At 36.2% G+C, this 26,766-nt stretch overlaps 1 protein-coding gene across 1 annotated transcript in view; it reads left to right on the top strand.

Moving 5' to 3' along the window:
• tmem145 (transmembrane protein 145) overlaps positions 1–26,766 on the top strand; it is a 55,515-nt gene that overhangs the window by 6,253 nt on the left and 22,496 nt on the right. The window contains exons 2-5 of the mRNA XM_044116408.1: positions 15,854–15,928; positions 16,990–17,067; positions 20,631–20,717; positions 21,317–21,418. Coding sequence (XP_043972343.1) covers positions 15,854–15,928; positions 16,990–17,067; positions 20,631–20,717; positions 21,317–21,418 — 342 coding nt within the window. The remainder of the gene's footprint in view (positions 1–15,853; positions 15,929–16,989; positions 17,068–20,630; positions 20,718–21,316; positions 21,419–26,766) is intronic.

The following is a 26,766-nucleotide window of genomic DNA, read 5'->3' as shown; positions in this document are numbered from 1 at the left end:
ACATCCCTTTGAGAGGGTTGTGGTTCACCAGATTTAAGGACAGAGGAAGGACGCTGGGTTGAAACCAGCTGGGAAAATTAGGGAAGTGAATTAACTTTGTCCTCCTCCAACATTCAGCAGAAGTAAACGACCACTGAGCAAGCCAGTAAATCTACACTCTGTTGGGCGCTGTGTCATTGAAGTGTATACTTTAAATGAACAGAGGCAAACATTAACTTAAGTAAGGATTTTCTGTGACATTTGGTTGACCTGGGCTGTCAATAGACTGTGGTGTTGGGGTGTAAGATATTAAGTTATTTTAGGAATATTGTTTTCCTATGCAAGTTACATACAAATAATAACAAAGAATATTTTTCCAGCATCAGTCCAAATACTATGTAAACACACTGAGCATAAATTAGGTGTGCCTAGTACAGTATAGTTAATATCACAAAATTTTGTTAACTTCATGAGCTATTAATTAAAAATTTTCTTCATTAAAAAGTTAATTTAAAATGATTAATTTATGTTTTAATCTTAGTTACTGTATTTCACTCATGTTTACTTTTGCCAAGTCTATTTATGGGCACTCACTTACAACTAATGTCCATCATCTCAAGGCACTCTACTAAAAAAGGAAAATGTGAAAAACAAAGCAATAGCCAATATTTAATGGGATAAAAATGACTGTTAATTATACTGTTAATGAAAGAGACGGATACATACAGAAGGACATGGCCAGGAGTATTTTCAATACTCCCTAATCATCCACAAAAATGTATTTATCAAAAGTCAAAGACAATTTGAAATTTAAAAGTATTGGTCCTGGCTTTCTTCCTCTGAGAATAAAAGAGCAAAAGAGTTCACATAGTTGATAGTATTAATATCTCCAAAATGAGTCACAGAATCACTGGGTCACAAGTACTTTCAGTGGAAACAGAAATAAAATTTTATAACATTTAATGGGAGCAATTTCTCTGGCAAGGACTTTATTCAATCTGAAGTACTTTCATTTTTAGGACAACATATAGCCATTGGGTCCATCCATGAGAATGAACACTACAGCACAATTGCACAGGGCCATGAATACTCTATATAGAAAGAACAACAAAGAAGATGAAGTTATTTAATTCAACAATTTCAAACAATGCATAGTCTTGAACTTCTGGACTCCTGCTGAATATTACTGGAGTGACAAAATTGGCTGCAGGCACATTTTTTTGTCTGCCCACTTAATGACCATCTTTGGATTGAACCAGAAGTGGCTGGAAACTCCTTTGAAAATAAATGAAAATGAGCGAGTGCCCTTGAAAGTTCTCTTTCTAATTTAAAAGTTTGGCACCCAGATTCATCAGCGTTGCTCTGCTCAGTGGGCCTTTCGACTTCCTAAAGTCGACATCTCCCAACCAGTGGGGAAAAAAGAAAAGGGAAATGAAGGTTAATGAAGTAACAGTTATTCAATGTCGAATTTTGTCAGGATTAAAGGTGATAATAGAATGACATAGTACAGAAGAAAAGGCTTTAGTTTTAGCTTGATTTAAATAATTTCACTTTTCAGTTCTGAACTCTTTAGATTTCCCAAAGTGAACTTTAGAAGACACAACAAAGTCCTTTAGTTTGACTTTGAAGTACTTTTCAGGGACCTTTTGTATGCATGACTCAATCAGTTTTCCTTCATCTCTTTTTAATGAGGACATTGTGATTAGATACAGGTGATGCTGGATGTGTTCATGCATGTGAGGTGTTTCCATATGCTCGCTATTATGTGTTTGTGTGTCCCCAAAAGTCTGTCCACACACCACCACCCCCAACAACTGAAAGAAAAAGGCATCAAACTTCTGCGTTTTTGTGTGTGTGTTTATACTGTCCCGCGTTGTGTAGCCCTGACTAATGAATCATTGAGAGGCCCAGCGGTCTAGGGGTGACTTGACTAGCTGACTGGTAATTAATTGTTAATGAGGCTTAGCAAGCAAACATGGATCCTGAGAGAAAGAGGAGGAAAAAAGACAGAAATCTATGGAGATGAGAGGATAGAAACTGTGAGGATTCATCCAAGAATTAAAGGGAAACAGAAGTTGGGAGACGCTGAATTGACCAGATACTGCATCAAGGCACAGGAGTTGATTAATGAGGTGTACATACACACACACACACCCACAATTTGAGAGGTGGCTGAGTGACTCTGCATCACAATGCAGTGGCCTTGGGGAAATAGGAGGACTAAAAAAGGATTAAAGTAGACAGCTCATTCCCTGTTGCTGCTCTCCTGTGACACTGAACTATACTAGGCTAACTATTGCTGCTTATTTTAGCTGTTGGCGATTGTGAAATTACAGAACCGCTGTTGTAACTGCTCTGAAAGCGAGTAAATAAAATAGAAGTTTGACATGACTTCCTCAGATTCAACTGTCTGCTTTTATAACAAACAAGCCAAATATGTGAAGCTTTGATTATCCGGGGCTGCAACTTATAATTATTTATTAAATTCATTGTACTAGTGATTGATTGCTTTGTGTATACAATGTCTGAAAATAGTAAAAAAAAATGCCAATCGCGATGCTGAGATGAGAGAATGATTGACATTTTTTATTGAAGAGATCTAAATAACTGTCAAATATGTCTGCAAACACTATTGCATATATGTCATATAATAGGTGTAGTATCTTATATTTCCATTTATTCAATCACAATTAAAGTGCCTACTGATTTAATAAAATTCATACTTTTCCTTATTTGCTTTAAATATCCTTGCATTGAGTAGTTGATATATGACCTCCATAAGTCTCTTTTTCACGTTAGAACATTCTTGTTTTTGAACATTCAGTCAGCTATTAAAGACATTATATAGTAGTGTCATTTTCATTATTCAGTGTACAATAGCAATAACCTACCATCCTTCCATAATGAAGGATGGGTCTTTAGGCGCGAATTTACAAGATGCATAAGAATCAAGCCTACAGTTAATATCTGAACACACTGTGGCAGAAGAGCTACTTCTGAGACATTTTGACATTGAAACTAAACCATTTGAGCTGCACAAGGTCCAGCCTTACGTTCTTATGTCAGGGGTTGACTCCGTGACCCCTGTTTGTCTCCCTACCAATTATTTTCTGCAGAAGCAGCAGGTAATTCAACAGTTCAAAATCTTTGAGACTTTAATAGGAGGCACTGCCCAGACCATGTCTGTCTCAATGAAGATCTTTGGTCATGAATCTGATTGTTCCTTTCTACCGCAATCTTTTTTCACAAAATGCCCCTTGCCTGTGTGATATTGTGCTTACATATTACTGAAATCCATTCAGTGTTGTGACTGAAAGATAAACGTTGATGGAGACATTTGATTTAAGGACATTCAAATAAAGAGTAATGAATACAATTACAAATGGGTCTCCTTAGGAAAACTTTGCTTTATGTGAGGCTACCAGAGCTTCTTGTGCATGGAATAATGTTTTTGGGATTGTATCCTGGGTCAAATAACAGTTTACAACAAAATAGCAAAGCAAATAGGAAACCTGATCATGACATTCTGTAGCTCACTATTCTAATGATAATTTGGCTTATCTTCCAAAATAGTCTGACTTATAGCTTAAAATCCACTTAAAAAATAATACTCACGAAATCTGTTGGAGACGAACAGTTGGCAACCTTTACGATAAACTAAGCTGCTATTGATAGTCTTTTAAAATGTGCCAAATGAACTTTAAACAATGTTTAAAGGTGTAAAAAGATGCCATCTGAACACAGGAGAGACGTAAGGATCTCCTTAGACCTGCCAGACAAGCATTTTGACCCACAATCAACGATAACAAACAATACAAGAATTAGGCTTGATGAGCAAAAAAAATATTTATTTCATAGCAAGACTGTATCTGGTTCATGTTTTAAATTCTGTTTGCAAAAGTGATCAGTGACCTTAATAAAAAAAAAATCACAGTTTTTCTCATTGAATATTTTTCATTGTTGAATATTTTATTAAGTCGCAGATAAAGAAAAATAAATGAAGACAAAAACACAATAAACTGAATGAGGTAAACAGTTATTTTGTGAAGCAAGTAATTTCTTTGATAACAAAACATTTCCATAAAGGCAGAAATATACACACCCCTAAAAATACAGCAGGATAGTTTTCACAACTCTTAAATTGTTTTATTTATTCTGTTCCATTTCACACACTTCCTGTTTTATTTAGCCATCTTTGTTGATCAGCAATGATTCCCTTTTTAGAACTGTCAGGGCTAATGATGTACTCATTGGTTAATTACCAGCAGAGCTCATAGATGGAGTCATGATGGGTCACAAGGCATCAAGGCCCAGCAGAGGATACCACTGATGGCTTTGACCATCTTCTGGTCACAGCCCTAATGGAATATTTCTCCTCAATATTTTCAAGGCTGCATTAGTCATATTAAATATTGAGCACTAACCTTCATCCATGCATAGCAGGCTAATTTTCACAAAATTTGAATCCTGCCTGCTCATGTTCTAGACCAATATTAATGTTTATGTTATCCTGTCATACAGTTTGTAAAAGTAAGCAGGTAAAACCAGCATAATCTGAAGCAAATTGTGGTATAATCATTCATCAATAAACCTTACCCAATTAATTGATTTAATTTCTAATCATTGTTGCCATTGGTTCAGTCTACATCATCATTGTCTGTTCCCAGGTATACACACCCATTACACGATCATTTCCAGTTTAAGATAGTTGCACACTTTGAACAACAGGGATTTGTTTCATACAAATAAATAAACAATTCAACATAATCATTATACCTCAGTTATCTAACAAAAATGCTGTGTTTTCAAGATTTTTTACATTTAATGTAAACAGCTCAGCTCAGATGAGCTAAAACAACTCATATGAACTAAAACAGCTCATATGAACTAAAACAACTCATATGAACTAAAACAGCTCAGATGAGCTGCTTTAGCCAGAAAATACTTGAACTACATCGAGCAGATTTTCTAAGGCTTCGATCAGGACAGCAAATATGGATTAATGTTTTAGGGAGGTTGCCTTTTAAAACATTTTTATAATCAGCTCTGCTTTCTTAATAAATGTGCATAAAATTTCCTCAAGCCTTAATGTCACCATCAAACTGAATGCTTTCTAAGACTAACAGTGTGAAACCTAAAAGTGTGCAAATCCTCATTTTTGGAAAACTGTTCTTTTTTGGTTTGTATTATAATTTTAGCTCATGTTTTCTTTGGAAAAAGTTATACATCCAATCCTCAACAGCAAAGAAATAACTGGAGTGGTCCTTTTCTGTTGTCAGTACCCAGTACATAACGCCATGTCCAAAACAGAAAGCTCTTTTAGTTTGTTTTAGAAACACTTAACTGGTGTACACAGAACCTGACCTCAACCCCATCAAATGCCTTCTGGGAGGAAGTGGAAGGCCGAATTGAAAGCATGCCCTTATCGCCTGACATCAGCACCTGACCTCTCCAAAGCCCCTGCAGCGGAAAGGGAGCAAATCCCTGCAGCTAGGTTCCAAAATCCTGTTCAAAGCCTTTCTTGAACAGTAGTAGCTCCTCTGGCTGCATATTAAAGACTACGTCCAGGGACTGAAATTTCCAACAGATTTTTTTTCTCAAAGTTTTATGTTATGTCCATCCATTTCATTTTGAAAGCAACAGAAACAGTTCTGTCATTCCAGAGGTTACTGAATTCATATCAAATGTAGTAGTTTCAATTAATAAGCGTCTGTTTTAATTGAGAAAAGATTAATCAGACAGTTGTGATTTTAGCCGTGGATTTGCTGTATTTTTGAACCATTGCAATTTTTTATGAATGAGGATAATAACCAGTTGATTCTTCTGCTTTCAGTTTATAAATGTGTGTATTCACCACTAGAGAATTTGCTCATATTGGAAGAAAGTCAAACTAATTTATTGCTTTGAACATCATTGTCAGAAGCATGTACTACCGCCAGGAACTGAGTTGAAGAACACCGGAGCACAAATAGAAAAGAGTAGGACGGGGAAAAAAATGGATATTTGTTGTAGATGAAGGCATGTCCTTTGAGGTTTCCATGGCAGCTGTAAATTAAGATATATTGTAGTTGAAGAGTGAGGTAAAAGGAGCGTGTATTAACTGTGTTTGGATGGTAGTGGGCTTGCATGTTTCAGGCCTGTGAACAACTGTGTTTGGCTGACAGATGTTTGTCGCTAATTCTTTGTGTTTGTTTTTTTCCCCCAACAAAGGGGTCTTTCATAGCCCCAGCCTGTGGTGTGTTAAATGATACACCCCCACCCTCTCCTCCATTCCACCACCTCAACCTTGACAACCCCTTTCAGCTCACTGCAGGGATTCATCTCTGGGTCAGTTCTTCCCTCTGCTGTCATGGCTACAGCTTTAACCGTCACCTACAGACGATGCTCCGAGGTCGGCTTGAGTCCCCGGCTTTTCCCTTGAATTTATAACCCAGCAGTACCAGGCGCTGGAGTTGGCTGGCAGTAGCTGAAATATGGCTGCGGTTCTGTTGGTAGTGATATATGGAGGCAGCGGAGCTGGCTATGTTATGCTGCTCTAGTTGCACTTTATTTCTCAGCACAGAAATTACAAGACTTGTTTATGTATGGGGAGAACGTTGGAAGGAGGTAATTGCAGTATAATGGTGCAGGAGGCGTTTTGTTGGTCGTTTTGAGATCCAAAGTTCATAGGAGTGGACCATTAGCTCTCCTTTAATAAGGAAGCAAAACACTGAGGTAAAAATATGCTACAGTTTCTTCTGTGTGGCCATGAATAAAAAGGCTTTCTTTAAATTCTTTTTCAATTTTAACAAAAAAGTTTTTTAATAAATCCAACGATCTGTAGGAGACGGATGAGATATGCACTGATAGAATGTAATACTATCCAGTTATATCTCCATCATCTCACCTATCTGATATTGGACTGCAGGGGCAAAGGTCATACACACTTCAACTGGAACTTTCCAAATCACTCCTGTCTAGAAACAAAATTTGCTTTTACATTGCCGATTCTCACTAGCCAGTTAATGTGGAGTTTTGTTCAACACCAGTTCAGTCTCCATTACGGCCTTTTCCTCACTGTTGTGGGTGTGCATATGGGAATGTGGGCGGGTTGCGAACGTACAGCACTTGTGGACGACTCTCCAATGAAGTTTGCAGTGACACTCAGCAGTGGAGAAACTTTTTCCGTTTTGGTTTTGATGGACTAAAAACCCTCAGATATTTTATATTGTCTTATGGAAATTCATTGCACATCCAAACACAATATAAACAATTCAGATAACAAAATATATACTTTTATGTGTTTTGTTACACATATAAGTACATCCATATCCTGGCAATTTATTTTTTAAGTATGTGCAACTTTTTGGAAGTCAAAAGATTTAGGACAATATTCAAGCATGAACTTCATTTAAAAAAATTCCAAACACAAAATTAAGTGCATGTCATACCAAACTAATATTATATAGTTCTTCAGTTTCACACCAACAACACAAAACTGTATCGCTGACAGAACGCTGACAACAGCTGCACCGCTTCTCTCTTCTTCATTGCTGCCTCGTTCTTTGGAGAGATGAGCTGCTTGCAGGGCTGCAAAATCACCATTATTCTGCTCCAAAAGTTAATGCATGTGCTTCTGGCGCACTTTTTGTGATTAATCTTATAATTACACTCCTCCACACTATGCAGCTTTGTGATAGCAGATGGAATGTCCATTGGTCCAATAGTATATGAGAAATATTGTTTGGAGTTTGCAATGACGTTAATCATGGGCCAATCAGTGAATGCAGTCATCTGTCATTCAAATCACTTCTGCACAGTACGCATCTGGGTGGGGCTTGTACTACCCTTGAAATGAGTACCCACAATGGAGAAGAGCTGTGCAGGATCTGCTGACGGAGATGAACCTGGCCAGAGTGGACTAGGCCCTGCACCTTGTTCAGGGTTTACCTGGATTCTTCTTCCACCTTGACAGAAAACCTCTAAAAAGCAGGTGTCAATGAGGCATTCTCTCCATATACCCCCTCAACCTCAACTGACTCTTTTTGATGTGGAGGAGCAGTCACTCCATCTCAGGCATCCAGCATATTGTGGACCTCCTCACCATGATCCATTGTAAACAAGGCTGTATAACAGTAATAACATTTCTTTTCCACCTTTTTTCATCACAATACACTGGAGCAATTCCTAAATTACTGCAGACAAGGGTCTAATCAGTCTAATTATGTCCTGTTCAATCCTGCTATCACTAGCAAACAAGACACCAAGTTATTTAAACTTCTCTAATTTCTAAACAGTCCTATTGCTAAACAAGCTTTGAGACTGATCCTTTTTGTGCTACCAAAAAATAAATTAAACTTTCAAAAGTCTTAAATTGTGGTTCATATTCCTTTTGTTCAATGTAGAATTATGTAGTTCAGGTACACTAGGCTGGTATTCACAGCGATTAGGGGCCACTCTAGTTTTTGAGCAGACTTGAAATTCTGTCAGATAAACAATTTAAGAGTGGTAGATGCTTCTTCTGGGCTTTTGTAAGCTTCTGCTGTCAGATAGCATGACAAGCACTTTTTGCTGTCAACAGAACAGGACAACTAAAAAGTCTTAGTTTCTTACTTCAAAATAAGGACATTAAACTTAACACACACCCCATATAACATAATGCTTGCATGAAAACCTCAGCTGGATAACACGTTGACACAAATTTCACTTAAGGCAGAAGTATTGAAGAGTTTTAATTTGCAAGACCTTGTGGTATAAGAACACATTACACTCCTGTGTTTGAATAACATTATAGAAAATACAAATGTTTTCATTTTCTACTTGGACTCATGTTTATTGCATCTAGATACCCACAACATTGTTTTATTTCTTTGTATCTGAGAAATAAAACAATAAATTAAAGAAAGAAATAAAAGAAATACAACAATGTTTTATTTCTTTGTATGTGAGAAAGCATCACTGAAGACACTGGCTCTTAAGATGCCAGAAGTAGGTGATCAGTATCTGGTGAAATAATCCACTGCATTGAAATTTAAATGAGGTAGTTGTCTCATTCTTATAGATATCCTAAACTTGAACTTCCCAGAAATCTGTCTAGTAACTAAATAAATAAAATACAAATTTACCTATGCACACCAAGGGTTGCTGGCTGACATATCCTTAGATGTGTTGGGGGGCAGGGGAAACAGCATAATTTGTTTCTCCGCTTCTATGCTTGACTATATATTGCATTTTTACATAGCTGTGTTTTGAGAAAAAAAAAAATCTTCCCTCTCATATACTTTTCTATTTTTGTTGTCGGATCACAGAAGGAATCTAGATTTCCACTGAAAAGAAGCTCATTTTGACTAATAGATTATTGTAATTGCTACTCATTTCTAAATCTTTCTGCTTTCTGAGATTTACATTTTTATTTTGCAACTGTGATTCAACAAGAGAAAAAATTGCTGAACCCTCGCATGCAAACCCAATGCAGAAATGTCCTCGGGCAAGATTTGAACCCAGCACTTAACCTTGCAATCAACTACCGAACTGCGCAAACTAAAAAAATTAAACTTAAAAAAACTTTGAAAATCAATTGAGCAGCTTCAGCACACGATGCTCCTGCCAGAGTCCTGACTAACACCTGCAAAAATAGCTCATATTACTCCAGAGAATAATTCACTCCATGCATTTATAAAAGGACTATAAAATCTTGTGAATGTTGCATAGGGCACTGAATGCACCTACCGGTAAGTACATTTTAGAGTTATCTGTCATGTGAAAAGCGTCAGTTTCCAGGAAGGGGTTTAATAAGGAGAGACAACATTTAGTGTCTATGCTCCTCAGCTCTGGGACTAATTCTCTGAAAAGCTGAGGTAAACAGAAGTCTTCTTGATCTCAGGAACATTAATGTTTACAGTAGTTTTCCCATAAAGATGAAGCTTCAGTTCATTATGTTATTAAAAAATGTATTTATACCTTGATTTTCTTCTAAAAAACTAGAGCGCTGGTGGTAACATTGGTAAATATTGAGATGATGATATAAGTTATGCTATGTGCCTCTTTTTTCCCTTTCCTCTCTTTCCTATCTTTGCTTTGGTCTCTACTCTGTTTCCTCCAGTATTTTGGGCAATGTGTCCGGTTTGAGCATCTGCTGCTCTGAGTTTATATCTAATATTAGCTTGTAAATTGAATGTCCATAACAGTTGGGATATATTAGCTAACAATTATTGGATTCCAAACAGCCCTTTAATTTTTAAACACATTGATGTGGCAATTATGGTACATTTGCACTATATTGTGTATCCCTATAAAACATTGGGAATTACCTTGTATATGAATGGGACCTAGAAATACACTTGCCCAATAATATGTAGTCTGTTTTTAAAAAAAACCATTTATAGGTATGAGGGTTTGTACAGATATTCCTTTCACATATAAACCCTCTCCTATATCCTTGTTTTTAGACTGTCAGGTCATATTATCCTGCTTTAAACCTGCCATTTGCCCCTGATTAGAAAAGATTTGCCAATCAGTGTCAACTGCAGAAGTGTGGAGGAAAAAAGACTGGCGCTCAGCAGGAAGAGGCTGCAGAGACTTGAGCATCATCAGTTAGAGGTTAGGCATCTGCTCAGAGCTCAATGGATACTAAAAGAAAATACCTGCCTGAGCCACAGTCTGTTCACCCACTGTCTTCTCCCAAGTGATGCAGACGTATCCACTGTGACATAGCCAGTTGTATTCCTCGATTTGTGAATTCCTACGTTCATCCTCCACACTCCACCAAGAAAATATATTTTTCTTTTGTTTTTTCCAGAACAGATTACTTATATATTCATATCTAACTTTTTGGAGTGGGTGGCATATTGCAGTGGGACTGCATCTGTAATACAATCTTTCCTCTCTACTGTCTCAGCCTACAGTGAAATATTTTCTCAAAAAGATAACAATAAGGTTTGAACTCCACTAGGCACACTTGGTTTGTTTTATTATTTAATCAAGCAGCCCCAAGTTGGTCCTTCTTCCTTTTGCTCAAGGGGTAAAGCTCCATTTGAAGTATGTTGGTCTAGATTCTCACTCCACCACGTAAGAATTGCATGTGAAGCCCCTTAAAAGTAATCTCAAAACACATTTTTCACATTGAGTAAGATGGATATAAAAAATCCAACTATGTTTGGGACTTTCTTTCATTTTAGAGACAGAAATCTTACTTTTGAGATGCATTTGTAACAGAGAACCAATGGAATAAAAAAAGTAAAATGTAATTCTGCTTGTTTCAAAGAGGTACTATTTTAGGAAAAAACAAGTCACTCACATTGCTGTCATGAGTGGCTGCAGTGGTGTATTTAATGTGAAAGTTTTCTGTCGAAGTTCACTTTCTGCAAATCTTTGAGAGCTGCAACCCACCCACTGCTCAAAATGGGAAGGCTCAGAAATGTCCCACAGAAAGCAAAATAAAAAGAAAACCTCAATCATCAACAGAGACAGGTGCTGGTTTCCACTGTGAAGCAGGCGCTATAAACAGTATGATGTTAGGTTTTAAGATATGAGGAAAGAAGCTTTTCTGTTACTTGTGTTTCAGTGCTGTAAATATCTTGTAAGAAATGTAACAGAAAATATACTGCAAGACAGATATTCTTTTTTTGTCTATATTTGCATAGTCCCCATACCAGTTTGTGGTGGAGTGGCTGCTGTGTATTTCTAGCCCTCAGTGTGGCAGTGGCAGAAAGCACCTTAAACTGGCTGTAGGTCCACCACGCAGACAGATTAGGTTAATGATAAATCAGTTGGTTTCCATGCTTTTCAGCTGGACCTCATGTTTAACTCTTCACTAACTGCTACCAGATCTTTTCCTGTAGTAATAGCAAATGAGAACAAACAGCCATGTGGTAGGATCTTTAATTTCTGTGAAACAAGCATTTATTCTGGACTGCATCATTAATTGGGGTCAACAAAGCACCTTTACAACAGTAAATGTACAATAATTCATGGCTTCCCTGACTGGCATTTTGCCTGAATCTCCTTGAAGCAAACTGAAAATTCTTCCTCTTAGCATTACTAAACTCTTCCCACACTGTAGTTTTTCCTGCGTGAGTCAAATGCTACTTTCCCTGCCTGTACTTGCATGCCCCCTCTTCCAGGGTCCCACATCCTTATCAAGCTCTGTAGGACTCCTCTTTAGGTTGGATAAACCATTCAACATAAGTTTCTCACCTCTGGGTCTGGCAGTATCATCTATCTTGTGCCCGTTGCTCTTTTTGAACACATCAGTTGCAAAATATATTCCACTTACTGTCAGCAGCATGCCTTTGCATATTGGAGCTTTGCTGAGAGGTGGGTTGTATTTAACATCTCCAACAAATATGCCCCTGCTTTGTTCTCAGCATTCTCTCACTAAGAACCTGGAGAAATAACTTCTGTCTATGTCTTTGGTCACCTGCGCATTCATGAAGATAGTGTTTTGCAATCATCAGTGCACTATGTTCTGCATATGTTGCATGTTCTCCATTTTGCTCCTTTGGTTTGATAAAGTGCCCATGACACTACACAAGCAATACAAAACATGGCATTCATTGATGTTGGGAATCATGATGTAAAGTCCACTTAGAAGTTTAAATAAGACATTTGTTAATGGACTTCTTATGATTAACAAAGAAATTCAGAAACTGTTTTTGGTGACTTAAGCATTAGGTCATTCTTAACCAAACACACAGATTCCAAGGAAGCTTCTTACTTTTGTCTCAACCTTTCAGAAACAATAAAAGATACAGATTTTCTTAACCAAGGAACAGGAATAGGTAGTCCCTCAGTCAGCTGGGAAAATTCCTACAGAGGTCACTGCTCTGAGATAATTGGTCTTAGTTATCAGCACACACTATCTTGCCATCTCTCATCAAGGGTGATCTTGGAGTGAAACAGAACCCACTACAGACTGGCTACATAGCATATGTTGGATGTTGAAACAAGCTTGTCTCTATCCATCTAACACCTGTCTTTCTCACTGAAAACCTGTCTAATTTTGCTCTGGAGAATCTCGGTAGTCTGTTTCGGTGCTCGGTAGTCTGTTTCGGAGAATGCTGCTTGTAATTAAAGCTTATCTATGTTGCACTGTGACAGAATTTTTTTTTTTAAATGTCCTCTATTAAATTTATCTGTGACTGCAATTTTTAAGTGAAAATTGAATTTTTATTAAGTGGAAATTATTTTGTAGTGTATTGTTCCCATTGAAATGTCATGGATGAATGTTGCAGCAGTGTTAATCAATCGTGTTTAATCAGTTTCTTTCACATGCTAAGAATGTAGCAGACTGCAGTCTTTCTCACCTGGAAAATGTAGGGATCTGGAAAACTCTCCAATAAGCTCTTTCCCCCGTCTGAAAGATTACCCACTACAGACTGTGTTGATGCTAATATGAATCTAATGGTTGATTGGACAGCTTGGTACAAGAGTAGTCAGATATCCTCTTCTAAGATGTTCAACATGAACCCTGGTATGCTTCAGTGATTTTATTACTTTTTTTCCAAGTATCAAAGCAGCAGAAGAAACTAACTTTAGTCAAACCCCTGTCTGTCTCTGTAATCTTCTTTGCAACCTGTCCCCTGTATTATTGCAAACAGGAAAGTATGTAACACACTGCAACGTGGTGCTCCTGCTCTGTTTTCATCTTAAATCCACCAGCCAGTTGGTTGCAAAGCCTGTCAATGATTTCTATATCAGGTGTTTCTCTCAAAAAGATGGTTAACCCTTAGATAAGCTTGCTGTTACTACCTCAGTTGACAGATCAGTGGCTCGGCAGCAGTGAGTGACTTCATCCTCTCTGACTGCTTGGTTGTTTCAGAAAAAGCACAGAGGTATTTCAAGGTGTCCAAGTCCTGGCTTACAGGTATTCTTTTTCTGAAAGATGCTTACATTTTTAAGGAAAATAAACATGGTTTTGTCTGAACATTGTTTGGATATCACAGAATAAAATTGACTACATCCTTAAAATGATAAATATTCCAATTGTGATTAAAAAAAAATAAAAATTACATGACAAAAAACATGGTGCCCTATTGTGGAAATATTAGAATATGAAAATCACTTTCAGATACTTGATCTGATGTCTATTTTCGTCTTTCTATCAAAGTTGTTTTAAGAAAAAAAAAAGATGAATAAATAAAATAGAAAATGTGAACATTAGGAGACTTGTTATAATATTATTTAATGCAAAATTTATACAAATGCTTCTCCCACTCTTTTGAAAACAAGCACTCAAGATACTGATAATTGTGTTATGAGGCTTGCACATGGGAGTGCTTAAAGCCTCTCAATTATTAGTAAATATGAGAAAGCTGTTATTTGCATGAAATTTTCAGGATGGAAAGATTAGATGTCTTCTTCTGGTTTACCCCTCATTTACTCTTCCAACCTCAGCTGGGCTCCACAGTCATCCAGATGGAAAGGTGTATGTAAATGGCACATACCATTGACTATTTGCATTCATCATCACAACACTTATCTACAGAAAGTTCATCTGTGCTAGCAGAATATATATATTTATATAGTGCCTTATGTAATCTAAGTGAAACACATTATCAGCACTATTTTCTGGTCTCATGCTGCCAAGTCAATGGCTGAATAATATTAGGGACAGGCAGGTATTTTTTTCATTAGCATGCACAGCAGTCCCTTAATACCGTCTTTGTTTAACCTCTTCCCTCTACGTCTATACCCCCTTTTCACATTTATTTTTAGCACCTTTTTTTTAACCATCCTGAATTTCTTCCCTGCTGTTATATCTCCCCTTTTCAATCTTTTTCTTTATTGCTCCCACAGGTTTTATTGTCTTTCTTCCCTGAGCCTCCTCTTCCCTCTTTTGTACTTTTTAGTCCCCCATGTGTGTACATCCTGTTTTCTAACTAAAATAAAATTTAATTAAAAATTTGACACATTTGATTTACGTGATAAATTTTTTTCTTTTAAATTCTTTTTTGTTATTATTATCAAGAGTTTGGTTCAGATTTATTGTCTTTAATTCATCTAATCAGTAGTCAAATAGATGCCAGATAGTATCTGTTTTTACTTGGACTGATTCATTCAATCTTTTTAGCCTAACAAAACATCCACAATAACATTAAGATTTAATCACCGGAACTACTGCAGAGCTAAAAGTAGGGCTAAGAAAATAGGAATCATTGCTGAGCTAATGCCCTTTTTTTCGTTTCTCTTTTTAAAGTATGAATTCAGTCGCGTATTACTAGTGTTCAAAGCCTACGCTTATTATTTCATAGCATTATCTACAATACATAATTTTCAGCTTGGTTAAAAATCAGTTACCAAGGATTTTTGCTACTACAAATGTTCCAGGCCCTAAAACAAAATGGACTTTGTATTAAGGAAAATGTATTATATTTTCAAGACATGCTAATATGACTTATCTAATGAAGTGGAAATCTACTTCTTAATAAATGTAAGAATTTGCTTAAATCATATTTCGAACTCCATCAGCTGAACTGCAACATTCTTTAATGCTTACCAACTATTAAGAGAAACCAGAAGAAGAAGAATGTCGCAATTAACATGAAACAGTGTTCATTGATGTTAGCATGTAAATGCTAGCCTTGCTGTGTCTAAATGTTTGTTAAAGAGATCCATAAACAACCTTGGCCTCATTATCCAATGTGACTGCTATTGGTTGTATATACAGAAAACTCCTCAACAATTATTTTTAAACATGTTCCAGGTATTAAAAGCAGAAGGGACAGAGCATCCTCAGCTGCACCTTTGAGATGAACAAATGCTAATAGACATCCATTTTTATATCTTGGCTCTTACTTCCAATTGAGTACAATATTTTAGCATTTAGTGTGCAGCTTTTTTATTTTACTGATTTTAATTGTTAATTTGTCTGATTATTGTTTTCTTCTCTTTGCAGGACTGGGTTTTCCTCACACGTTTCTGCTTCCTCACAGAGTTTGGTCGGCTGGACTTTAAGTTTCGTTACTCAAAGGTAGGACTGCTAATGCTAGATTTTGTCTGAGTAAAATATCTGCTTAAAGAAATATTTTGCATAAAGAAAAACATAATGTTTTCGTAGGAGTTGTCCAAGGACAATAATATTGTAACCAAATATTGAGACCAAAATCCTTGGCTCCTTTTGAAAATAATTTATATACATTACATACAGATACAAAATAAAAAACTCTTTAAGGGTGAAGAAATTGAGATATTTATGTCAAATGCTCCAATGCTACTATTTCCTACGTCTTTTTCACAATACATCAACAAATCAATTTGGTCTCTTCAGTCTTGTCACAGACTAAATATTTAGAAAAGCAACAATGCTTCTTACTGCTGAATATCTGACATCATATTACTTAGTTTTAAAATTATAACTATTACTTTTCTTGGTTGTCCAAAGCTCACAGCGATATAAAAAAATGAGGTGATGCAGCACAGTTGCAAAATGTGCTTCTAACTATATTTCTACCAAAATGTGCTGCTGCTCTGATATTCAAAATTAAATTTTTTGTAGGGAAAATATTTTTGCCTTTGTTTAATATTCAGTATAATTTATGGCTTTACTGAGAACAACAGTTTTTATTCCTATTTGAGTTTTTTCTTTTAAATTTTGTTGTAATGTCAAAGTATTTTTCCACATCCGCTTGGCTTCCCACACCATCTAGCAAAATGAACGTACTTGTCTTACTTCTTTGCCTCAGTTTGTCTTCCCAAGGTATCTTCCACTCAGTTAACTTTCTCATTTTATCCTTTATTCTATTTCACTTCATTATATCAACCAATATCACAATACTGTTGTGTTGACTTCACATCCTCATCTACTTTTCCTTCTCCCTTATTACCAGTCTACATCTCTTTTTGCTTCTCCTTGTTTTCTTATTTCCTTTTAATGAATTAACCAATATATCAGTCTCTTCTTGCAGCGCTTTACATGTTTTAGCTAGACCCAGTTCTGTACTGTTATCACGTCAAATCACCTCTGTGGTATCTCTGATCGGTGTACAACCCCAGTGTGATCTCTCTTTCTGTTTCTGTCTCCCTTCTGTGAAGTCGCGCTGCTGTCAGAACATTCTGCTCTACTTTGATGACAGCTCTCAGTGGCCAGCTGTGTACAAGAAGCCAGAGAAGGTGAGGCGCTGACTCCCCGCTAGATTACAAGCCAGACTATAAGATAGAATAAAAGAGAAGTGGTGCTTATTCATGTCTGTTTGCATTAAAGTATTGATATTAATTTTAACAATTCAAACTTTCTATCTAGCTGTCAGTTTCTACCAGAAACTCTCAGTGATGGGATGAAAATAGAATGATGTCAATTTCTCTTCCCAGTCGAAGAATTTTCCCTAAGCTTTAATTAAAAAAATTTAACTTTGTTGCCTGTTTATTTATAGTTTGATAACAAGTGGTCTTGATCCATTTTTGCTAAGGCAAAAGTTTCTCAAGATTTTTCTTTTGAGAAGTTTTAAATGTAGTACCAGACCTATTTAGGCTATTTTAAAGGTACAATTTATTCCCATTTCTTTAGCTAAAAATACCAAAGATGACACAAGAAGCTTAACATAGCCTATAATCAATTCAATTTAATCTGCTTCCATTTTGTACCCATATATTGAAGGATGCATTTTATTTTACATCTCTTGGTAGGTACGTAGTTATTTTGCTGCAGATAAGTAATCATAAAAATGATCAAATATTGAATATTTTAATAATATGTTAATACTGAGTTCCATTAATTGAGGTGCTGATTCACGATTGAGCCAGTCAACTGTTGTAAAACATAAGCAATAATAAGTGATTATGGTCCCTAATCAAACTAAACTATCAATCAGAGATCTTCTCCCTATTTATGTGTCACATTTTGGAGTAATTTAATCACATCTAATAAAAAACTGCAAGTGTATTTCAGAAAATTACTTTAAATCATTCTTTAATTGAGGTATGAATGATTAGTCCATTACCTGGCAGATGGCTATTTATCATGCCTGAAAAAGTTTGGTGTGAAACAACCAAATACTTGGAAGTGTGAGATTATCAGCAACTGTATGAAATGTTTATGGGTTTCTAGCTTAATGATAATTTTTAAAGACTTCTTAGGTGATAATTGGCATATAGAAAGTTCATCAACTTAAGAATGATGCAACTCTCGCATCCTGTCTGGTCTTTCCTTGATCAGTTCCTTTTTTAATAAAGAAACAAATGCTGTTGATCAGCTTGTCCACTTTAATCATCTTGTTTATTTCATTTGCAGCCCTGGTCTGCCGTACTAACTGCACAGATATCCAGTAAAAAGGCACACAAAGTCAATAAAATAAGGACTATTGATCAAGATATGACCAAACATGACAGTCTTGTTCCTGCATCAAAAAATAAGGAAATTGTTTTTTAATATGTTATCTTTCTGGCAAAACCAGCTAGAAGAAAAAATTCAAACGTCTACTTTTTTCTTTTCTTTTGAATCTGGGCCAGAGGATTGCTGGTGAAGATGTTACAAAGGAAAAGTGCATTAGTTGGTTGGAGTAAATGAATCAACAATTAACACAGAGATCCCTGGATGTTTCTGTAGCCTCCACATTCAGCCAGCTCCAGGAAGACAGAGTTGTTTTCAAACCAGATAAAATGAAAACTCTCCTTCCTTTCCTGAGTTTGCCTCAAGGCCTTCTCCCCTGGTTACTGAACAGATGTCCAGAAAACATAAAATGGTAACTTTCTAGGAAAAAAAGGGATTCCTAGTTTCACCCAGACTGAGTTTCTTGCTCTATTTTTACGTGCTAGCCCATAAACCACAGGGGGAGAACTCATTAGTTTTACTTGCATTCTCTTACAATTGTATTAAGTATTCATTCCGTAATGCTACCATCAATTAACCTTATCTTTTCCAGCTCTAGCTGGATGCTTTATATGAAAGAATGCATTACAATGCCTTTGAAGCTCAAACTCAGTACCAGAGTTTGTGATTATTTTTTATTAAAATGGTAAACGACTGCAACACAAAAATTAGAAACAATCGTATGCCTTTGCTGTGGAAGTTTAATTTAATGCCTATTTAAGAACTGACGTTTCGATCCTTGCCTTCAGAAGGACAAAGTGGATTGATTTTAAATGTTTTATCCTTTCATTATTGAGCTGCCTTAGATGTAGTACAATCTAGTTTCTAGTAATTAAACTTGTTCTTCATTTTATGTTTATGCAAAATACAACTTGAATGTAAGAGAAAAATCTCTGCTGAAATGAGCCAGCATGTCAAGAATGTTAAAAAAGAAAGTCATGGACATGCATTGCTTTCATTATGGAGCTCATGTGCTGAAGTCATTCAGTTGGTCCTGCAATCTTATGTCTTATGTCTTCTGACACACAGATCTGACAGTGTGTTAGATATATCTAGTCACTTACAGAGATCACATCTCTTCTCAGCTCTGTGTCACACACTTGCAGGATCAAAACATTCATGTTTTCTACACCCTACAGAGCAGTTTGCATAAATCTAACGATCTCAGACATGGACAAATCTATCACTCAGAGATTGATATGTGCATGAACGAGTGTGTTTTGGGTTAAGTAAACAAATCCAAATAAAAAAGTATGTATTATCTATTTCTACATCAATAACTTAATGCATTTCTGGTTAAAGTTTTGCATGCACTCCTTATCCACTTTGATGTTTTAGAAATACTTTGCCATTATTAATTTATTTAAACTACTATTTTTTCTTTGTGGTCTAAAAATGCAGCATCCAGCTTAATGATTTCCAATGAGAACTAGGACAGAACTAATGAAAGAACAGTTTGCAGCTGGCCAAATGGACAAGTCTAATACTGTCGCGGGAAAGTTTTATGCTTAAACAAGATAAAGTTTGAGCTATGTGGACACGATGACAAGTATAATGTATATTGTATATTATATTATAATGTATATTGTATAAGTATAATGTCAATTTGAAGCTTTTAGAACGAAGTAATCAGTACACAGTGTCAAGTACAGTGGTCGACTCATCAAGCTCAGGTTCTGTTCCAATCCTAGTGGTTCTGCTGGATTGTACAAGTGGGGGAGATTCAGAAAATGAAGTGTTCTACGAGGAAAATGATCTATAACACATTTCAAGATTAGTTCTGGAATGGATGAAGGACACTGAATGATGCATCTGAAATACCCTGACCTCAACCAATTGAAAATTTATGGACTATGTAAATAATGGCTCTCTTAAAAGCAGCGTGGTTAAATATCTTGGCAGATTTGCCCCAGGAACCTGCTGACAGCTATAAGAATTGTGTGCAGTCTCTGCAACTTTTTAAGGAAATTTAACCAAATAGTATTGCGGGTATATACATACATTACATGCATTTATCATTTTGAGTCATGCATATAAGTCTATGTAACTTTTTGATTGGACTGCATTTGAATTATTAAACTTAAAATACAAACACCTCTATGTACCTACACATTGCAGTTCAGTGGAAAAAAAGTCTCTCTGAATGTAATAAATTGTAACTTAAAATTGAAGAAAAAAATGCTGAATTCACATCTTCAAACAGAGATTGATCTGAATGTCACCTAAACACATACTCACAAATGTAATAACATTTCTACCTGCCAGGACAACAAATCTGCTTGCTCTCCACATACGCCTAAATGTATTTATAGTCCTTTTGTTTTAGTGGCTTTAAATGTGTTTTGTTTTTTGTGTGCACTGACAATAGAACTGCTATGAGAAGGAAGCAGTGCTGAGGCCTGAAAACAACCAGGTCATCAATCTCACTACCCGCTACACCTGGTCAGGATGTGCGGTAAGAACATACAAATACTCTACATGTGCATTAATACAGTGGAAATTAAATGTTTAAAAACATAAAAAACACTGCTATTATCCAGGAATTGTTCTCTATTTTGTATATTAAGTTAACCTCTGACTCTTCTCTTTTATTATGAGACAGTTAATCACATTTTCACCTTTTCCATTGTATGCCACTTTAGAATGCAAAAACAGCATTAAAATATGTAAAATAAACCGAGATGAAGATGGAGAGGAGGTGAGAGTTAATGGTCCATAATGTGTTTTCATAACATTCCACTAATTTATATATTTCCATTGTTGATCCCAAAAGATCTTTCTGCTTCACAATGTCTTTTTTCTCTCTCTTTTTCAAAAAACCTTGTTGTTTATTACATTAAGAGATGTGACTGTCAAAGTGATTCGGTTAGTAGATCTTGTTGCGACATTTCAGGCTATATCAAGGTGTGAAATGTGCTTGTATCTCAATATCTCCGGCTCCTTGTCTAGTGTGACAAGTCGGCATGTCTCTGAGGTAAAAATGTGCTGCCCTGTTTGGAATAACAACATCCTCTTTGCATCACCAGACGCTCTGCATTTCTTTCTCCCTCTCAGGTGGAGGACGACACCAATGAGGAGGTTCTGAGCTGCGTGGGAGGTCGCAGTTTCCGCTCAGTGAGAGAGAGGTGGTGGTACATCGCTCTGAGCAAGTGTGGGGTAAGTAAGTACTGGCCTCTAACCCCTGTTGTAACAAGGTTGGATTTACTGCCAGGAGGAGGATTCAGTGACGCACAGACTGGGAAGGTTTTTGTGGAAGAAGCCCAACTTTGTAATCACTAAGTCACTGTGTTTTTTTTCATTCTGAGCAGAAAACCTCTGTCATTATCACTGTCATTATTTTATGGATACATAAATCTGACAGCAGATAACGCCATAGGAAAACATCTAGTTATAATTTTCAAACTATCCGGTTTGATTTATATCCATCTGTTATTTTTTGGCTATAGGGTAAATATGAACTGAACCCTTTAAACGGTTAATTTTGGGCAACAATATATTCAAGTTGTCCCAAAGAAGCCTTATGAAACCTTGACTTTTATTTTTGTTCTATCTCCTTATAAATCTTAAATGGTCTTGAGCTTAGTGCTTGCCCCAGTATATCTGTTTCCATTTAAACGAGCTGCACTAAGCTACATTTTAAACAGTGAAGTTAATCTAAACTGACCAAAAGCAGCCCAGGAAGTGGTACCCTGTGGCTTTTAGTGGCTATCTAAATTTCTAACTCTGACAGATCTTTGCTTTTAGAAACTGGTGTTCTGTTCATGGGCAGCCATAACTCAATTAAATATGGCTTACAGTAGTAAATTCCTGCTCTTCTATTGACTGGTTACAAATCAGTTAAATTCACAGGTTCATGCAGTTAAAAAAGAACCCATTGAAAACAGTGAATTAGCCTAATTTCACTATGAGGCCAGAACCTGAACTATTTACATGAAACAGTAACATGAAGTGCAGAGAGCAGCACCATTTATGATTCTATATGCTTAAACAGTGTTAGACAGACAGAGTAAATTTTATATAGGAATAAAGTGAGATTAACCTATGGGGCTGTGCCATATGATTTTATGCAGAAAGTTTTTCTGCTTTGAACTTTAACTTTTATTTCTACTTCATTTCTCATATTTCTGGACTGGGTGGTGAGGCTGGCATGTTAGGAAAAATAAATTTCACTAAAAAGATTGGAGGCAAAGTCACATTTCCACCAAATTACAGTTGTTGTAATGGCTCTGTCAAGTCAAATAGCTGTTATGGAAAGGCCTGTATAATAAAATGTACCCCACCAACTGAGGAAAATGTTTATTTTCTCAGATTGAGAAAGTAGAGAAAATCAATCCTTTGAATTTCTCTCTTAGACCGCAACCTACTTCCTCCATTATTATTATTATTATTAGGAGAAAAATATTTATTGAAAAGATGTAAAAGTATACAGATTCCTTCTTGAATCCCTATATATCCAGATGTGATATGTAGGTAAAAACACTAATCTGAACCAAGTATTATCAGGTAGGGAAGATAAAATAGCAGCACTATTGTCCAGAAAGAAATATGCACTGAGATGTATGTAGGAAAATGTAATTGTTTTTTTTGTAACTTTTGTTGAATTATGTTTCAACTTCTGTCCAGTTCTCATACCTGACTATTACAATATATCTCAGAGTTCCTGCAAAAAATTGAGAAATATTCACAAGAGCAGTACTAAATAAAAAACGATATCAACCAGGTGATTATATAGTATTTTATTAATCATTATTTTACCAGGAATTCATTTGAGATGAAACCTCTGTTTTCCAGGAAGACTTTGCTAAAAGGCACAAATTTGTGTGCAGTATACCAAACAATACTTAAAAGGTACAGACAATTAAAACATCATAAAATTACTCAAGTGTCAACTAGATGAAAACTTAGGGGAAGTTTTTACTCAATCATTTTATGATTACAAACTCAGAAAATAATTCAAAAGGGATTTAAAAATTGTAATTTTACTCTTTATTGAAACTATTTTGGAAACAGTTTAAAATTTGTGCACTGGAATAGATTGTTGAAGTTTTCTTGAGTTTAGCAAATCACTCCAGCACTAAGGTGCAGTGTAAGAGAAACTTCTGAGCTTATTTGGTCCACTTTGCAGAAAAGCTGATGTGATGAGCAGGTATTGTGTCCACTACTAACTGCAGACATGATTAGACAAAGCAAATATAGAGGTAACTTGCCTGAGACAGCCTTGTAAATGTTCCACGTCAGTGTCTTTGTCTCCTTTGTTTTAGTGAAGGCCATGAAAACCGGGCATAAAGTTTGCAGTGCTGAGTTCTGCAGGCGGCGTTCATGGTAAAATGTAAAGCCCTGTGAAATATTGTATCCAGACAGTGGAGAATTGAGAAAGCTGCTTTCATGAAGATAATGTCTCTAACGCATTCACGAAGTTGTTTGTGCAAGCTTTTCTCCTTATGTCTGGCTTCAGACAGGATTGGTATCGATATAAAAAGCCAAGGTCAGCTTTGAGCTTTTTCAACAGATGTTCTGCATAAGGTGAAAAAGACTGTTTGTCATCAATACGTATACCCCAAAATCTTTCAGGCTCACACTTAATTTTTTTTTCTGTCTGATGTCCAAATGTATTTTGTGCACTAAATTTTGAGAAAGCGCTCTTGAGATAATCATTGATCTTCTTTTGACTTATGAGCAACTTTAGATTGCTGAGGAAAATCTGATGGTGATGGAAAACAGTCTGAAGCTCCACAAGAGCCTGATTAACTGAGGCTGCAATTGTATAAATGATTGCATCCTCAGCATACAGAAGAAAGTTAACATTTTATAGTCATTTATAAAAATGATAAATAGAATTAGAGCTATAATGATCTGTCAATATAACATTTCTAACAAGTTCTGTCACCTCTAGTATCTTGGGAACTTTGCTCTTTGTCAGGTGCGTCATGTTCAATAAATTAAAATATTAATTCAGATGTTGATTGTCAGATTAAAAGTACCTTTTGAAATTAACAACCTTTAACATGCATTGAATATAATTTTCATTAAGCCCATATTTCCATATTAAAAAGTTTTGTTTTAGTCAAATATTACCAGAAAAATCACTCTAATATTTTATTTTGGAAAGTGAGTTATGGAAATGAATTAACTTTTCAATAATATTCTTACTTATTAAGTGGGTCTATACTGCTGAGAATGCTATTTAAGATAATTAATTGGTGCATAAAGTGGGAATTCATAAGACCTTAAATATAATAGCCAAAAATATTGTATAGTAATAACAATACTCACACTGATTTACATGTTTTCAATATTACACAGCCTTATTGTGAGAAATATCAGGTTTCATCTGCATTTTAAAAGACTCAAGCAATTAAAAGTTACAATAAAACATAAAAACAAGTGACATGGGTTCCACAGTAGGAGTATGACTGCTGAAAAAAACAATATCAGCGGGGCTTAAAACAAATCTGAGGAATTAGCCTCAGGTTAGCACGCCGCAGGAGTTGACGTAACAGACTTTTGCAGGCTCAAGATGAAATGAGATGCTCGATAATGCATAGTTCTAAAGGTTAACACCAAGATTTTAAAGTGAACCCTCAAAGTAACTGGTAGCCACGGTAGAGATATAGAGGGTCATGTGTCGCCTGCCTCTGGTAGACAGATAGAAAGTTTTCTTCAGTCAGTTGTATGGAGTGATTCCATTGAGAAAGAAGAGATCTGAATTTCACAGACTACAGTTGACAGCTCAATCTACGTATCAATGTGTCCAATTTCTTGACTAATTTTGTAAAGTTAGGTTTTCATAAGAAATTATTTGAGTTCATGACTTTTCAAAGTTCAGCTGAATATAATTATTCCTTAGCCATTATCAAAGGGCCAATTACTAACAAATAGTAATATTTAACAAACAGTTCAGCAGAGCTGATTTATGCACTGCATAGGCCTTAAAGAAAAAGTTCCAGTTGATGTCATCCATCTAACAGCAGGAAGATGTTTCTTAACGCATGTTTATCAAAAACATGACTGGTCCTAAAATAGAACCCTGAAGGACAACATGAAATGCCACGTTTTCAGCTTATTACACTTTGGAAACAACCTTGATCGTACCGAAGTGTATGTGTGTAAAACTATTTCTGTTGGAAATGTTTACAGATTCAATTAGAGAAATGGGAAAAAATTGTTTTTCATAACATGCTTTTAATATCTGGGAGGTGTGTGGCTTAAGAAAGAAGAAATTTAATCATAAAATGGTCAAGTAATTGACTGAGTGAAAAACCAGCTTAAACTAAAGCAAAATGTTGAACAACCTTCAGAAATCTTGAAGATGACTTGGTAAAAAAGATATTCTACAATAATTTGCAAGACCCTAACCCTCTAGAAGCAAAACGTAAAAATGAGAAATTTTCCAAGACTTTTTGCTAAGTAGCAAAAAGGATCCCTTTCCTCTCCTAATATGTTACAACTGATTTTACAACAGATTGTTTATCTGTGTTACTTGACTCTCCTATAAAGCGCATTGCTTCCTGCAGCAGAGTCCAGAGAATCTTAATGTGCAACAGTAGCTAAACTGCTGAGCACGGCTCCTGATGACTCCTCTGTGGACTATTGATTAGCTTCTGGAAGAACTGTGGATCCTTGTTTTCTTTTTGGTTTTTGGTTTTTATTTGAGGTAATCTTGTGCAGGGAAAAAACAGAATGGTAGTAAACATGTTTGCTGATGTTGGGTTTTATGTCGTTTGTCTGGAAATTATTAGCTCAGGTGATCATACTGGAGTGATGATACATTCTTCATTTTCCACAAAGCTTCCAGTGAAAGACAGAGTAGGTTTGTGTTTTTATGCTGTTGTTGCTGGGTTCTGTCTGTTTATTTTTTGTGGCCTTATGAAGTTAAAAGTGACATTTCTGCCATCATAATAGTGGGCTTTCTACTGTCTTCTTATTGCACTGGTGCCATGCACCGGATTGCTTGTGTAATAGACTGTGAGGACTCATGCCCTTGAATTACTTTTTTGGAAGGTTGTTTTTGAACATGTTGGCAGAGAAGGGGAATGATTAGAATGGATGCTTCCTACAGAGTGCGGTTTAGTGTCATTCCAGTGTCTGCTGAAAGTCACGCTGGCTAATGCTGCTGGATTTGAGCATAAAAGCTCATCTCGGCTCCCATGGACATATGCATGCTGCGTCCCGTGGCCAATTTCCACCCCTCATCTCACGCCGTTTGCCTTCTCGCTTCCGTTTGGCCTTCACACGTCTTCATCTTCTCTCCTGCTGTCGCTCACAATCTTTGGCAATGTCCCGCTCCCTTTCATCACGCCGCTACCAAGATGTGACACACTCCGCACCATTTTATGTCTGTTTACCTCAGCTTCTCTTTTTTTCCTTCCCTATCAGCATGTGCCTAATTGTGCTTTTCCTCTCGATGTTCCTGTCTTACCCGTCTCATTTCTTTACCTATTGCCCATCTGGTGCATTTTTCTCAACACTAACATATTTTTGTTTTTACTTTCAAGTTTTATTTT

Source organism: Gambusia affinis, linkage group LG05 (assembly GCF_019740435.1).
Source record: "Gambusia affinis linkage group LG05, SWU_Gaff_1.0, whole genome shotgun sequence".
Lineage (NCBI taxonomy): Eukaryota > Metazoa > Chordata > Actinopteri > Cyprinodontiformes > Poeciliidae > Gambusia > Gambusia affinis.
The sequence above is the reverse complement of the archived record's forward strand: the minus strand, read 5'-3'. Positions and strand labels throughout refer to the sequence as shown.